This window comes from Manihot esculenta, chromosome 18 (genome assembly GCF_001659605.2).
Source record: "Manihot esculenta cultivar AM560-2 chromosome 18, M.esculenta_v8, whole genome shotgun sequence".
NCBI lineage: Eukaryota > Viridiplantae > Streptophyta > Magnoliopsida > Malpighiales > Euphorbiaceae > Manihot > Manihot esculenta.
The window spans coordinates 2154701-2171985 of NC_035178.2; the positions used below are offsets into that span (position 1 = coordinate 2154701).

At 39.1% G+C, this 17285-nt stretch overlaps 2 protein-coding genes across 5 annotated transcripts; both read right to left on the bottom strand.

The window, feature by feature from the left end:
* Positions 1–10287: 10287 nt before the first annotated feature.
* On the bottom strand, positions 10288–13904 carry LOC110606892 (pentatricopeptide repeat-containing protein At1g19720). Of its 3 annotated transcripts, none has more exons than XM_021745884.2 (2): positions 13513–13904; positions 10288–13440 (listed from the first exon to the last, which is right to left on the bottom strand). In XM_021745884.2, exons 1-2 carry the CDS (start codon positions 13735–13737, stop codon positions 11068–11070), a joined length of 2598 nt encoding a protein of 865 aa, XP_021601576.2. In that variant the 5' UTR covers positions 13738–13904; the 3' UTR covers positions 10288–11067. The 3 variants fall into 3 exon arrangements, with proteins under 3 accessions (XP_021601576.2, XP_021601574.2, XP_021601575.2); XM_021745882.2 differs by having other exon boundaries at positions 10288–10730; positions 10842–13903; XM_021745883.2 differs by having other exon boundaries at positions 10288–10707; positions 10793–13903.
* A 314-nt stretch (positions 13905–14218) lies between these two features.
* Positions 14219–16668, bottom strand: LOC110606353 (jacalin-related lectin 3). Of its 2 annotated transcripts, none has more exons than XM_021745121.2 (7): positions 16534–16668; positions 16244–16456; positions 15800–16144; positions 15453–15680; positions 15067–15375; positions 14717–14947; positions 14219–14621 (listed from the first exon to the last, which is right to left on the bottom strand). In XM_021745121.2, exons 1-7 carry the CDS (start codon positions 16534–16536, stop codon positions 14289–14291), a joined length of 1662 nt encoding a protein of 553 aa, XP_021600813.2. In that variant the 5' UTR covers positions 16537–16668; the 3' UTR covers positions 14219–14288. The 2 variants fall into 2 exon arrangements, with proteins under 2 accessions (XP_021600813.2, XP_021600814.2); XM_021745122.2 differs by having other exon boundaries at positions 16244–16446; positions 16534–16585.
* Positions 16669–17285: the final 617 nt, after the last annotated feature.

A 17285-nucleotide genomic window follows, 5' to 3' on the forward strand; every position in this document is an offset into this window, starting at 1 on the left:
CCAGTGAAGCAGAAGAAGAGAGTCTTCAGGAAGGAGAAATAATAGGCTACGAGAAAAGAGGTGGAGAAATTAGAAAAGGCAAGGTTTATTAGGAAAGTAATGTACACACAATGGTTAGCTAATCTTATGTTAGTGAAAAAGCCAATGGGAAGTATAAAATGTGTATAGATTTCATTGATCTAAACCAGGTCTGTCCAAAAGATTATTATCCCTTCCCAGATATTAATAAAATGGTTGATTCTACAGCCGTCTTTGGTTACTTATTGTCCTTAGATGCTATGTCAGGATACCATCAAATCTCCATGGACAGGTCGGATGAAGAAAAGACCTCCTTCATAACTGAAGATGGAACATATTGCTACAAGGCTATGCCTTTTGGGTTGAAAAATGCTGGAACAACGTACCAGCGGCTGATGAATAAAATCTTCAAAGATCAAATAAAGAGAAATGTGGAGGTATACGTCGATGATATGGTAGTTAAAAGCTAGAATTTCCAGCAACGTCTAACTGACTTGAAAGAAGTCTTTCAGGTACTGCAGCGATACAGAATGAGGTTGAACATCACGAAATGCGCATTCTTCATCAGAGGAGGAAAATTTTTTTGCTACATGGTCAGCGGAAAAGGCATAGAGCCGAACCCAAAAAAGTAAAAGCCATATTGAGTATGCCTGAGTCGACTTGTGTAAGGGATGTATAGAGGCTCACGGGAAGGGTAGTAGCACTTAATAGATTCCTATCCAAGTCAGCAGAGAGATACCTACTTTTCTTCAAGAAGCTAAGGAAAGTCCCAGACTTTAAATGGATAGAAGATTGTCGAGAGGCCTTCAAAAGTCTCAAAGAATATCTCAGCTCTCTGCATGTGCTCAGCAGTCCCCTGGCCAGAGAAGAGCTATTGATCTACTTGGCTGCATCAGAATAGGCGGTGAGCGTAGTGCTAGAAAGAGAAGAGGTAGGGATCTAGAAAGCCATCTTCTATGTCAGCAAGTTACTTAAAGACGCCGAGGTCAGGTATATGAATATAGAGAAATTGGTATTTGCTTTGTTGTTGGCAGTGAGGAAGTTCAGGATGTATCTGGAGGACCACCAAGGAGTAGTGATGACAGATCAGCCTTTGAAAAAGATCTTACACAAGCCTGAAACTTCAGAACGAATGCTAGCATGGTCGTTATAAATCAACCCATACTACCTCATTTACTGACCTCGGACAGCAATCAAAGCCCAAGCCTTGGCTAACTTTATAGCTGAATGCTCTTTTAGCTCGGGTGAGAAAGAGCATAATGATGCATCGCCGAGTTCAGTGGAAGAAGGGGTGGGGAGTCAACATCGAGACGGAGCATCGAGCTCCATAGGTAGTGGAGCAAAAATTATTCTGAAAGGGCTTGATGAGTTCAAAGTATGTTATGCCCTGTACTTCGGGTTTTCAGCGTCTAATAACATGGCAGAGTACGAATCTCTTCTGAATGGAATGAAAATAGCCTTAGGAGTGTGGGCAACCGACCTTAGAACAAACAACGACTCGCAGCTAGTAGTGAACCAAATAATAGGAGTATACCAGGCAAAGGACCCCGTCATGTAAAGGTACTTAGCTAAAGTGCGAGCTCTAGAAGCCGAGCTCGGAGAGCAAGGAATCATTATCAAGTACCAAAGAATACCTCAACAAGAGAATGAAGAGGTAGACCTGCTCAGCAAGTTGTTCGTGGAAGAGCTAGAGCAACTCCCGGATGAAGTGTATGTGCAGCAAATTGACGTCCCTACCTTCGAGAAGTCAACCTCCATCATGCAAGTTGATGAAGAATGAAGCTGGAAGACCTCATACCTAGAATACATCGAGATCAGGAAATTTCCTGAAGACAAAGTAGAAGCTCAAAAAATTGCAGCTAACGCTACCAATTATCAAGTAGTAAGAGGAACCCTATATCGGAGGGAGAAGTCCAGCCCCTGGTTGAGATGTGTAGGACCGGAAGAGGCATTGAGTGTAATGCAGGAGATATACTAGGGGGTCTGTGGAGTTCACAAAGGAGAAACCATATTGGCAAACAAGATTTTTCAACAGGAATATTACAAGCCTACAATGAAGAAAGAACACGGGTAATTTGTCAAGAGATGTGACATTTGCCAAAGGTTTGCCAATGCCATCAATAGCCCCGCTATGCCACAATCAAGTATACCAAGCCTGTAGTTGTTCTCATAGTGGGGATAGACATTCTGGGGCCATTCCCTAAAATGGTGGGGCAGAAGAGATTTGTAATCGTAGTTGTAGAGTACTTCTCTAAGTGGCCCGAAGCAGAGGTTGTACCCGCCATCACAGCCCGGAAGGTGATAGATTTTGTGTGGGGCAACATCATTTGCCGGTTCGAGATACTAGGATGCTCATATCAGATAATGAAAAGTAGTTCGACTGACACTCTTTTCAAGATTTCACAAGGATCATGGATATATGACGCAATTTTTTCTCAGTAGCTCATCCACAGACGAATGGCTAAACCGAGGTGACAAACCGAACTATCCTACAAGAGCTGAAAAAATGGTTAGATGGTGCTAAAAAAAATTGGATAGCCAAACTGCATAGCATCTTATGGGCATTCTGAATCACACCTCGGACACCAATAGGGGAGACACCATTCGCACTAACATTTGGGACAAAAGCTGTAGTCCCCATAGAGCTACAGATTCCTACTCATTGGGTCCAATTCAATGATAAAAGCACTAATGGTGAGAAATTGAGAAGTAACCTGGATGCCCTAAAAGAGATCAGAGATGAAGCACAGATACAAATAGCCGCCTATCAGCAGAAGGCAGCTTAGTATTACAATCAGAAAGTCCATGAGAGGAACTTTAAGGTTGAGGACCTAGCTAGACTTGAGAAGATTAAAAGTCACGGAAAAGAGAGCTGCTATTGGAAAATTAATATCGACCTGGGAAGGACCATTCAGAATCTCGAAAGTCATCAAACCGAGAGTATACAGAATCAAAGATCTGTAGGAAAACCCAGAACCGCATGCTTGGAACATTCAATACTTTAAAAGGTATTTTCCACAGAGATGTACAATGTAACTGTTGTATCGAAAATATAAATAAAATTATTTTTTCTACTCTCAAAATACTTTTGAGCAAATGATGAAGACCTCAATGAGGTGGATGACCGATCTCAGAAATAAGACCGCTGGCACCACAAAACTGATTGAGAAGATGAGTCCTCAATTATGTAGGTAACCAGTCTTAGAAATAAGACCGCCAGCACCACAAAACTAGTTGAGAAGACGAAGCTCTCAATAAGGTGGGTGACCGGTCTCAGAAATAAGACTATCGATACTACAAAATCGGTTAAGAAGACGAATCCCTCAATGAGGTATGTGACCGGTCTCAAAAATAAGACCACCAGCACCATAAAATCGATTGAGAAGACGAAACCCTCAACAAGGTGGGTGACCGATCTCAAAAATAAGACTACCGGCACCACAAAATCGGTTGAGGAGATGAAGACCTCAATGAGGTGAGTGACCGGTCTCGAAAATAAGACCGTCGGCACTACAAAACTGGTTGAGGTGATGAAGATCTCAATGAAGTGGGTGACTGGTCTTGGAAATAAGACTGCCGGCACCATAAAACTGGTTGAGGAAATGAAGACCACATTAAAGGCCCATATTGGTAAAGCTACAGGCTAAAACAAATGAGTTAGGAGGCGCGATGCCAACCTCAAAAAATGACCTCGGCATCCGCAAAGCCTAAAGAAAAAGGAAAATGAAACTAAGGTTTATTGTTGACTTCATCAAAGAGCTCAGCTCACCGAAAAATAAGGCCAAGGTTTGACATCGATCTCACCAAAGAACTTGACTCACTAAAAAATAAAGTTAAGACTTGGTGCTGACCTCAAAAAAAAGCTTGGCACCCCTAAAATATAAAGGGAAATAAAGCTAAGGCATAGTCCCATCCTTGAAAAAAGGGGAATTGGCATCCCTAAAGTTTGAAAAAAGGGGCTTGGCATCCCTAAAGTTTAAAAAAAGTTAGAACCAAGGTAAAATAACTGTATAAAAATCAGAGACAATAACAAACAAAAGCCTGGCCAACTAAAGACTCCGGGAAAACACTAAGGCATTCGATAAACAAAGTATAAAACATAATAAGTTGGATGCTTCACAAGCAAAACATCAAACGAGTAACCAGTCCAGCACAACTCATGGGCAACATGCATAAAAACAGTCTAAGTATGAGAATACAAATAAAATTTAAATAGACCAGAAAAATAAAAATGAGCATATGAAAAATAACATAAAAACTTAAAATTTTATTAATATAATTAACCATTGGAATGGGTTACAGAAGTAGCAGAGGAAGGGGGAGCAGAACTGACTAGATCGTTTACAGGATTATTATTTATCGAATTCTCCCCTGCAGTCTAGATGGCAAAAGAGGAGGATTCTTAGATAAAGGGTTGTCATCCTCTCTGTAGCAGACCTCCTCACCGTCAGAATCGAGTTTGGAGGCTCGCAGGTCAGGCAACGGAGCGGAGGGAGCATCCCGAGCTGCTTTAAGGCCCTGGTTGAAGCCTGAAGCGAGCATACGGAAAGCCTCTTTGTATAGCCTCTCCTTTAGCTCTATCGAGGCTTATATTCCTCCAGTCGCGCTTCACAGGCCTACTGAATTTTCTCCTTCAACTCTGCAGAGTCCCAATACTCCTACAACCGCTCCTCACTGGCCTGCTGGACCATGTCTTCTGTAGCCCGGGCATCCCTCAACAATGAAGTGCACCTCTCATATAGGGCAGAAACCTCTTGGCGGAGTTATTGCTGCTGAAGTCGGGACTCCTCTACTACTGAAGTCATGCCCCTTAGCTCCTCAATATATTTGTTGAGCTCTTGCTGGAGGATAGCAACATGAGCCAAAGCCTCACTGTGCTGGGTCTCGATCTCATCGCGCTGATGGTGGGTCTCCTCTAAGGCAGACAATTGTGCAAAATCTTCATCTCGCTGAGACTCCATCGCAGAAGCTTGTTGGGAAGCCCTGGTGACCTCCTCCCTCATCTTCCCCAGCTACTTGGTGAGGTCCTCGATTTTCCCTTAGAACTCGATAATGTGCCTGTGGGCCTCACTAGTGGCAATTATATTCTTGTTTTGGTGTTCCTTAGCAATACATTGTTTCTTAGCAATACGTTGTTTCACCGAACTCTAGGAGGACCGATTCCGAGTGTCAATTTCTATGAACACGCCAAAAGACTGCCACATAAATGCAAAAGCGAGGTTAAGAAATCTAAAAGATTAAAAATACTCTTAAGAGGGCAGATAACTTAACATGAGGAACATCTCCCTCAAACTGTCCCCAAGGTCCTGCATGGAGCGCGAGCTGAAGACCATCTGTTGCTTGGCGGAGTAGGCCAGATGGTTGACGAGGGTCAGGAAGCAGGGATCAGAAGCATCTGGGACCCCCCTGAACATCCTCTCACACAATATCCTGGCCGCAGAGGCCGGCATGGACTCAGTAGTCACCTCGGCGGCATTCAATAACTTGTTGTCTAGAGTAGATAATAGGTGCTCCACCGCCTTTTTCATTTTATTGACAGAGGGAGAAGGGGCTGCCCTGGTAAGTCCCAAGGTTTGGGCGCACTTAGCAGCCCTACACTCGGTCGCAGGTTCTGAAGTCCATGCATGCTTGACAGCGTCACCTCTAACCACGACAACTCCCACAGCCTGGATAGGTGGAACATCCAAAGGAGCAGTCCCAACACCCTCTTCTGAGCTGCTCTCAACTGACTCGCTAAGCATGATGGGCTCCTTAGCAGTTTCCTTAAGACAAGGAGGAGTCTTGGCAGGAGTCAATGTGTAATGGTGACCTGCTTGCTTGCGGATTTGCGGCGCAAATCTGTCCCACATCGGGAGACGATAAGGAATTGAAATTGAAACTACTAAATAACTTGGGTTAACCATTTTGGGCCAAGTGGAAAATGGGTCCAAAAGTTATTTGGGCCAGTTCGGGCCCGGCTGTTTCAATTGGTATCAGAGCCACCCTGGGTCAGACAAATTGTGTGGAGCTAGTGGGCCTACGAGAAAAGGGCTACCCGTGAGAGACGAGGTGGAGCCGTCCGAGGTACTAGCGAACCACAATACCCAAGGGTTCGGTCCTGGTTAGTAATTGTAATCGATTCAGTTGCAACGAGGACGTTGCAAAGTTAGCGGGACCGAGTGTAATGGTGACCTGCTTGCTTGCGGATTTGCGGCGCAAATCTGTCCCACATCGGGAGACGATAAGGAATTGAAATTGAATATAATAGCTAGCACAAAACTACTAAATAACTTGGGTTAACCATTTTGGGCCAAGTGGAAAATGGGTCTAAAAGTTATTTGGGCCAGTTCGGGCCCGGCTGTTTCACAATGCTTTAGCAGGAACCAAAGTCCTAGATGCTGCAAAGCGAGAGTCCCCTGTCGCAGGCACCAAAGCCAGGGAAAGCGCAGGGATAGGGGTAGAGCAACAAGCTGCAAATGCAAGGTCCGTGGCCTGAAAAACCTCCTGGATTACATCAGCTATGGATTTGTTGACCTTGAAAGCAGCCAGAGTTGCCTTCATACTCTTTTGGGATAAAGTGAAATTCTTGCGAAGCTTGATGGTGCTCATTGATACAATAGAAGTTGAAAAAAAAATATCAATCTAGTTAGAGCTCAAAACAATGAAAGGAAAACATAAAAGAAAGAAAACCATAAAAGAATATCAGCTTCTTGACAGTCTCGCAGGTTAGACATAAACATGCACTTCTCGATGTTATATTTCTTCTTTACAGAGGCCAGTCGAAGAAGGTAAATTTCGTCCACTAGGCTTAACCTAAGGAGGTCGTTACAGTCCTAAGGGACCTCTCCCCAGAAGAGGTTGATATTCAATTGATCCCTGAGCTCTCTTTTAGCTCAACAACTATAAAATTCTCTGCCCAACCTTTTATCGAATCCTTATATCTAGCAAAGATGGATAGCTTGACCTGGGGACTAAAGTAATAGAACCCGTAGGTAGACCTAACAAGGTAAAAGAAGATGCAGGACAACTCAATAGAAGGGGCAAAACCCCAGCACAGGCAAACATACTTGAAATAGCATATGAATAAGATAAAATTGGGGGACAACATCCGAGGAGACACCCTAAAATGACAGAAGACCTCAATAAAGAAAGGGTAAAAGGGAAAGTCAGCCCGAAATTGCGTTGCTTGATGAAAAAGATCAAGTTACGCCCTTGCTGGGCTTCTATCAGACCCGCTGGTGGTGGGTAGGGGAGAATGATCCGCTCATTAGGTAAGGGAGCCCTAATTCTATAGATGGTAGTGTCAGAATAGTCACTAGAAAAATGGTGAGAAAAGGAGGAAGAGGTGATAGAAGACACCAGACCCACTATATTGGGCATCCTAGTAGAAGCCATGAGAAGAGTAAGACATACCTCGGATTGGAAACACAGGAATTATAGAGAAGAGAAAGGGCAAGACAGCAAAAGCAACGCAAGAGGCAGAGCAACAAGTGAAAGTAAGAGCGTAAGTTTAAAACGGATAAAGGCGAAGAGGAGACATTTTGACAAGAACTCTTCTAGAGTCGCGCAACAATAATTGGAGCTTCGAGATAATTAATGAGTAGGTAAAAGGGCACTTGATGATAATCGAGACTAAAACACCCCTATCTTGGTTGAGCCCGTACTGGAAATGTCAGACCTTAACTGTATTAAGGCTTAATACATAGGTTTGCTTTACATGCAAGCCGAAGTTTTACTTTAATGAGTCGGACTAGGACTCGAGCCTATGCATGGAAGACCTGATCATGTTTATCTCTTTGGTCCCGTGAGACAACGAACCCGTGACACTCGAGATCGTGTCCACATAGTGTTGGATGTAATTGAATGGTCCCTTGATAATGGGAAAGGACATAATAAATCCGTATGTATAACTAACGTGACTATGACAGGAGAGTACAAATATAGAACGACGATTACACTTTACTGAAGCATAAAAAATATATATATATATAAAAAAAAGGAATAATCCAGATTAAACCCACCAAAATATATTTTGGACCTACATTTTACTGAGGACATCAAAACCCTAAATAGGTGACAATGGCACGAGCATATTTATTTTAATTTGTACTGCCCTGTTGACAAAATAATGAACTCTGAAATCTAATCAAGTTACTTCAGTTAATAATGACGATGAAATGTAGGACCAAAACTAAAATAACTCTAACTTTTATAATTAATAAAATTTATAAAATTCATGTTTTATTAAATTTAAATTATTACAATTTAATAAAAAAATTTATATATAAAAAAATTACTCCATCCATTTTATAATTTTTATTTATATTATTTATTTATACGTATGAAAAGTTAATTTTTTATTAATTTTTTAATTATATTTATATTAAAAATATTAAATATTAAAAAATATTTTAAAAGACCTATTAAAAATAAAATAAAATTATAATAATCAATTTATATATTAGCTTTATATATAATGCACGTTTGCAAGAAATTAAAGCTAACAAGATTTAGCTTTCTAAATAAAAAATTTTAGGATTAAGAGATTTTAAATTCTAGTTATAGTCAATTATATTTTTTGAAAAAAATAGATATGAAAACTACAAGAAAAAGATAAGAGGAAGCCAGCCTAACTTTATAAAAAATAAATCAATTAAGAAACCTAGATTTTAAATAAGCATTATGATTTACAAAGATCAAATTAATTCCATTGGCAATAAAAAGAATCCATCTTTTCTAACCCCATTCAGAACTCACTGATGATTTGGAGAACAAATTAACTCCAAAATGGATAAGAATTGATAGTTTTTGTTTTGCTGGTTAATTATGATGGACATGTTTACGACATGTTTTCTCATAAAACAAAAAACAAACTGCAAATTCATGTCTCTTCCTAATTAACTAATTTGAAAACCACTGAATTATACATGTAAATGAATTTATTTTAATTACTTTTTCTTTTTGTTCTGTGATAAAGTTTTCAATTTCCTATAAAAAACTGTTTTTTTCTCTCTAATGGGTTCCTGAATTTACACAGATCATGATATACCAGCTGGGTTGTGGTCGTTTACACAAACAATTATTGATTTGAAAGGTGGTTTGAACTTATTTAGACACATAGATTTGTTTATAATAATGATAGCAAACCAATATCTTCATTTCTTTTCATGTTTCAATTTGATTCAACCTTATATCTTACGTGTTTTAACATTGTTTTTAAAAAACTATTATCGAAAAATATCTCCTTAAACATATTAATTAATTTAATATATTTCGTTAGCTTGTTATTAGTTAATATAGCCAGTGATTAGTGTAATATAAAAAAAAATTAAATAACGCCGCTATGTCTATTGTAAATCATATGATTAAGGTTATGAGTCATGATGTAGGAAAATGACATTATATTGTAAAAAAGAAAGAACTATCATTCAAGATGTTGTATTATCAAATTATTTAATTAATCAAATCTCTATTAAGTAAACAAATATTCCATTATCCATCCATGTGTGGTATCCTATACTACCCCTATCAACCTATAAATGGATATAGCAATTGTCTTATTGTTCAACTTGCTTCAAACTTAATAATTATAATAATGGGTCACTTGTATCCGAGTATTAATTTATTATTTCAGTTCAACGTTAAGAATTCAAACAGTAAATGAATGATATTTTTTAATTTCATTTTATATCTATGTGATAATTGACGGTAATGGAAGAGAACCAGAAATTCTAATATTAATAAATACATTGGATACTTGGGGTTGTAAGAAAGGTCGAGAATTATGTGGGCCATGCCCACGAATAATTCTAACCATGATTAGAACCTTTTGGGTTGCCTCTACCTGGCCCTGGGTGAAGCCTTGACCCAACTGGATTTGATCTGTTATTCTTTTTATTCACATGAAGCAGAGCAGTGTTGTTGAATTTCCATTATACATGAGCCTGGCAGTGTTGTTCATCAATACTGATTAAAGTTTTCAGAATTGGATCAAGTGGAAATCCTGACAAAGAGGTTTTGTTATTTCTTAGAAAACGCGACACCAATGGCCTCCAAGTAATCAGTGTCTATTTGGTACCTGACTTCCAACATTTGCAGTCAATTCTTGTCCCATTGGTTCCAGTTTTAGGCACCTTGATGGAAAACAAAAGAACTGCGACTAAGCCTTGTCTGTACTGGTGCCTCCATTTCCACCGTGCTTATCTGATCGTATTTTTGAAAATTAGTAGAGAATGAATCAGATCCATTTAACCATCAATCTGAGCAAGTTCCATACATTGGAGACGGTCATTTTTGGGTTTCCGAAATCATTATTTATCTTGCAACATCAGCCACAGGTTCAGGTTGCATCTGATTTACATATAAACTGCTGAATGCAAATACAACAGAAATTTCTAGCTCTTCAAACGTTTTTCTTTCTCAGAATATATTATCCTTAAGAATTCACTATAAACATATAAAGAGCTTGTGAAAAAACTTTTATACATACTGGGAACTAGAAGAATCTTTTTGCCAACGTTTCACTTCTCCATTACTGGTTTGCCTCCTCATGCGGTCCCCCAGTTTCGAGGCCGCTTAAGAACGTAATATTCTCGCCTGTGTTTCCGAAAGCACATATTTCTTTGTGCTGCTTAAAGTAATGTGCTTGGTGACCATAGACAGTAGAAACACCGAAAATTCTTGATATGGTTGTCAACTAGTTCGAGTGCGCTGTGACATTATCAAAAGCTTATCTGCTCAAAAACATTCAGAATCAGTAACACAACTTCCATTTCAAAAACATCAATAATTGTACCTGTCAACACAATGGACTGGGCATGAAAGAAGCGACTCTGCCAACAGACCTGCTCAAGGGCTCCTAGATTCTTCAATGGCATTTGAAGTTCCAAATGAGTTGATTTAGTACAAAATGCATGAAAATAGAAGGACCCCAGATTATGTGAACCTTCTGCAACAGAAAGCAGCACCAAGATCCATGGCAGCTTGCACAATATCCAGAGCAAATGTGTTATCATTGGAACTGATCCGTCACGCAAATCCCAATTCACAGATTTGTCAACATTTTTCACCCTACCAATAATCGCCACAGGAACAACGCCCAGATTTGAAATGGTGGAAGCACTTTGAGTCACTCAGATATATTTCACATCCATATTTCATAGAAATATATTTAGCCATCCAATGGCAGTCCCCACACATTCTCAGGTTTTTCACAATTCTTATACTTTGAGGTGCAGAAGGCCCACAAACAAAGGCAAAAGCTAATGCAAGTTTTTCACTATGCACACCAATAATTTCTTCACTCTCTTCTTCCTCAATGTAAAACCCGCGATGTAGATCAAATGCCTTCACTTCTTTTGACACACTTTCAATCCAAGAAAATAGGTGGTCTGAGCATGATTTAGACCCATCACCAGCAACAAAAGAATGCACAACGTTTTTTACTTCAATCCAGCTATGTCCAATGAGTTTTGGTACTTTGAAATCCTTCTCAAATCTTTTCACTTCTGAAGAATCTCCAGGTTTTCCACATAAACTGTGTGCCTGCAAAACTAACTGCTGGATCAAAGAATCCGCTGGTTCCAAGTCAAGTAAACTTTCCCCTGCATGGATTGCCAGGCCGAAATTGCCATGAATGAAGCAAGCAGTTAGCAAGGCAGACCAAACAGAGGAGTCAGGTTTCATTGGCATATCCTCAATAAATTTCAATGCCTCTTTGAGCTTACCAGAACGACCATACAAGTGTACCATAGCTAAATAATGTTCTAAAGAAGGTATAATTTGATGGTCTTCAATCATGCTAGAGAAAGCTCGCTCCCCCTCATCCACCATTCCAACAAGACTGTGTGCAAGAATAATACTCACAAAAGTACTTCTGTTTGGCTTAATTCCCAGCTTTCTCATCTGGTCAACAAGATTAAGGGCAGCATCTGAACAACCATATAAAACATAACCCCCAATCAGTGTGTTCCAGGTAATGAAATCTTTCCATAACATTCTACCAAATATGGTTCTTGAATATCCTATGTTCCCTGATTTTGCATAAGTGTCAATCAGTGAGTTTGAAACTGCAAGTACAGATACTAGATTTCTGCGCAACACACAACCGTGGATCTCTTTTACTTTTTTTAGAGCAATTAAACTTGCACAAGCAGGTAAGACACTCAAAATGGTAACAGTATTGGGACTAACACTACAATACTGCATTTGTCGAAATATGCTCATTGCCTTGTCCTTTTGTCCAATTTGCAAATAACCAGAAATAAGAGAGTTCCATGATGCAGTATCCCGCTTCATTTTCCCATCTTTCTCCATCCTTCGAAAGAGATCCATGGCTCGATCCTCATCTCCATTTTGTATATATCCAGATATCATATTATTCCACGTGATGACATTAGGTTGTATTTCAGATTTTTGCATTTGCATAAAGAGCACATAGGCTTTACCACAATATCCAGCTTGACAATATCCTCCAATCATCGAGTTCCAACTATAAATATCCTTCTCTGACATCATATCAAAGACCTCCGAAGCAGCTTCAGGTTCACCACACTTTGAATACATTTCAATAAGTGAATTTCCAACTAGCACATCATCAGTAAAACCCATCTTAACAGCGAGTGCATGAATTTCTAACCCTTGATTTAATACTTTCAGAGATGCACATGCTGAAAGTGCACTGGAAATGGTAACTCCATTGGGTACAACCTCCGCCAAAATCATCTCATTCAACAAATCGAGTGCCTTATCTGTCCTATTGTTTTGAGCAAACCCTGAGATCATTGATGTCCAGGTGACAACATCAGGATTTATCCCCAAATTCTCCATTTTCTTCATCAATTCCATTGCAACATCACAACAACCTATCTGATTATAACCAGATATCATTATATTCCAAGTTACTAAACATGGCTTGATCCCTTCTTCATACATTTCATCAAACAATCTTTGAGCTTCCTCAATCTCACCAATTTGGCAATACCCAGATATCATAGTATTCCAAGCCACTTTATCTCTTTTTTCCATGCTCTCAAAACACCTCCTTGCCAAACTCAATTTCGCGCACTTTGCATACACAGCCAAAATCGAATTATTAATAAATGGGAAGCTATCCACTCCACATTTGACCGCCAAAGAATGTACCAATTCACCGGTCTTAATATCCCTACAATTTCCACACGCCTGCAATATCTTAGGCAACAAAAATCCATCAGGTAGACAATCGTATTCCATCATCATATAAAAAAGCCCCACAACTTCCTTCCACCTGTGCTCTCTGGAATACGCACCAATGATCGCCGACCATGTATACAAGTTTTTATCCCGAGTTTCATCAAACAGTTTACGTGCATCCCTTAAAGATCCACATTTAGCATACATACTAACCAACTTGGTATCGAGAAATGGGGTTTTTTCTTCGACCAAATCAATATGCGCATGAACCTGCCGGCCCAGAGTAACAGAATTGGAGTCAATGCAGGACTGAAGCAAATTGATGAACGTTTTAGGTCTTACCTTGGATCCATGTTGACCTATGGATTCAAGAGCCATTACGGCCTCACTCAAGCGACCCATTTTGCACAGGTAATTCAAATGTGAGTCTGTGATTCTTGGGTGGAGCTTTACTGGTGAGGGAATTGAGGATGTGGCGTTTCTCGGTGAGAATTTTGATAGTGTGTCACGGGCGTTCACGATCGGTGGTAGGGTTGTAGAAATCATGGACGCCATCAAGTTCTCCATTTTTTTTCTGGGTTTCTGGGATAAGAAGCTTAATGTTAGGTCAGATACGCAGCAGTGGATTCTCAGCTCTAACGTCTACAAGCGAAGGTACACACTCACTACGCCGCAATAGCGGGATGATCCTATGTGATGTCGCCTACTACTGTCCATGCTCTCCAACGAAATTGACCATCCAAATGTGGATAAGCATTTACAATATTGTAATTTTCAGGAAATGGTACATTTAAATTATTTAAAAATAAAATTAAAATGACTTTAAAATCTCAATTAGGTGGCGCAAATTTTTTTTATAACATTTTAAAATTAATTTAAATTTAAAAAAAAATGATTTAAGCTTATATAACAATGGAGTGTTATGAAATCCATATTATTTTATATTAAGATTATAAAATTATTTTTTAAATTATTTTTTAATAATTTAAATCTATAAAATTTTTGTTTTAATAAAATTTAAGAATACAAATATATATATAAACTTCCTCTCGTATGTCCATTGAAGCTTGTAATTAAACAACATAGGAATAGATTGGTATATATGAAACTAATTAAATTTAATTAAACAACTTATTGAAAATAGTTTTGACAGTACCACCTCGTTCTCCTGGAGGCCCTTGCGGAGCCGATTCTCGATCACTTGACCATTGTTGCGTATGAACTCCAATTGAATTCAAGTAACATCCACTCCTCCCATGGAACCCAACAATCTTTCCTTCTGTCTTAGTGGTAGTGAAAAAAGTTCCTGTTTCCACTCCATATGGTCCATATTTCCCCTTATTAGTATAGAATGTGAGGGATTTTATTACATTATGGCTTTCATCTCCAGTGAGAGATCCATGGTAACCGCAAACACTGGTAAGAATCTCGTATGGATACTCAAATTTGATCTGCTTGGATTTTAAGCACAACAACACAAAACCCATTACTAGTATTAACTGAAAACAACGTTCATTCTACTATAGTCGTTGAATTAGTAAATTACCAAGTGAGAGCTTCCTTCACTGCCACCTCCATGCCTAACCGACCAAGCAGATTGGCCATTTCTATCATACTTGATTTGGATACTATATATGGCTTCTCCTTTTGCCAGGAAAATCTTCTTAACCCCAGAGAATACTCCATCGTCCCAGGGCTTGCCTCCATCGCCACCCCATGGTCCTGATGACCATGCAGCAGCTGCAGCAGGTTCTTTCACCATTCCAGGGACCGTAACCTAACAAGAAACCATTAATACAATGTTATAGTGTGGTATTTTAATATTTTAGCATCAGAAGAAGGAGAACCCAATATTCATCACCATTTCAAAGCTTTAGAGGGCGTAGTTTCACGTACCTCGTATGCTTGAATGTTGGTGGAAACGGGGGGATCATGAGAAGGCCGAGATTGTCTTGATAAGTTAACTTGTGCGACATGGACTCCAATACTGTCTATGAACCATCCCTTTCTTCCATGGAATCCAACAACAAACCCATTGTTAGAACCAGAGGAGAAAAAGATCCCTTGTTCATCCCCAAAGGGTCCATATTTCATCTTGTTGGTGTGAAACGTCAGGGACTTGACGACGATAGGCCCTCTTAGGATAGTTGATCCATAATATCCAGTTACGTGAGTCAAGATTTCAGATGGATAATCGAAAATTATCTGTGCAGACATAGAAGAAGAGAAACGTTTCTTAGCATTAAATTGACCATAAATTAACAAGATTTATAAGGCATCACCTTGTCTAATCTAATTCCTCCGCTTCCACCATTTTTGTTACCCCATATTGCTTGGCCATTCAGATCATAGCAAACTCTTATGGAAACAACGCCTCCATATCGTGTCAAATGAATTTCTCGGACGCCTGTATAAACTCCATCATCAAATAGCATTCCACCATTGCCACCCCACGGTCCATGTGACACTGCCTTCATGGTTCTACCGATGACTGCGTTAGAAGTAACCACCTGGAAGTAATTATAAACATCAACTTCTGTATCCATTTAGCTTAATTAATTAATCCAGAAAATTTAGTTGCATGAGCTCTATCGGATAAAAAAGATCATTTTATTATGTTCACCAATACCTTCAGGTTGTTTTCCACTTCAGAGTCGCTGGGGTCTTTCTCTTTGTTGCCTGTAATTCGGCCAGTAGCAGTAGCAAGATTCTTGGATGGATTTCGTTGCAGGAGAGGCATTAAGTAAACTCCGATGGAATCAAGGTACCAACTGCAACGACCATGGAAACCCACTAATTTGCCGCCTGTCAATGGAAACGAGAAATGAGTTCCTTGCTGAATTCCAAAAGGTCCGTACTTCCTTTTGTTGCTCTCGAACGTAAGAGAACGAATAAGTATTGGACCACAGTCAACCACGTTTCCATAATGGCCACTTACAGATACAAGATATTCATCAGGATAATCAAGCTTCACCTGCATAAAAATCACCAGAATTTGAATAAACGTTCTTTTTTTACTTGCAAGAAGCTTGACAGTTCCGATCAACTTATTAGAGTACAAGAGAGTACTGACCTTATTTGTCCTGAAACCACCAGTTCCACCGTGCTTGTCAGACCAAACTGAAGTCCCCATCTTGTCATACTCAAACTGGATGGAATCAACCTGAGCCCCATAGAAGATCACCACTTGTCTTACGGAGTTGAAAACTCCATCATCCCACCGTACTCCATTTTGGCTTCCCCATGGACCAACAGACATATAGTTGTTCTCGCCTCCTTCATAACTCTATGAAAATAATTAATTTTTTTTTTAAATACAGTAATCAAATAAAATTAATTAAGTATTTTCTTAGAGCTACATACCATTAGGTTCCAAGGATGAGCAGAAACACTCTTGGATATGAAGGATTGATTAAGAGATGGGAATAGTTATTCAAGGCATATGGATGCAGTAGAATTTATAGAGAAAATTATGACGAAAGTTAGTGTTGAAATCGTATGGTTAGTGAAAGTAAGAATATATCTTAAAGTTATAAAATCGAATTTTCTGCTGATTGATTTGAATCTGTAACAGTAATAACATTGCAACATTGACCGAGAAGAGGGAATCTAATTCATGATGGAAAAGTTACCTTATTTTTTCAGGAACAACGCATACATGGTCCCAGCAATTTCGTGACACGAATTTTATCTCATATTCTTATTGCAGAATTTGCAATCTTAGTCGTTAATCAATTGTTCAAGTTACTTTGCATCAATTTTATAATTGTCCAGCTCTAATAGATTCATTCACTTTTACAACAAAATTAATTAAAATCAAACTGAAAATGAAATTAATAACTTCAATAATATTTGTTAAAAGAAGAAATTCTATGATTTTAATTTCTGATACTCAAAACTTCAAAATGAAATTATTGTAGTCCTGTTCAGTGGAATAAAGCGCAAGCAAGTACATTTTCTGCCGGTGTTATTATGTTGCTGGATTAATGCAACTCCGATGAAACTGTACTATCAGACCCGTGCTGATCTGGGCCCAGGCCTGACATGCAGAAACCTGAAGCCCGTATCCCACTCTTTATCCAATCAATTGTCTCCTATGTCAAATTGTTATTTAA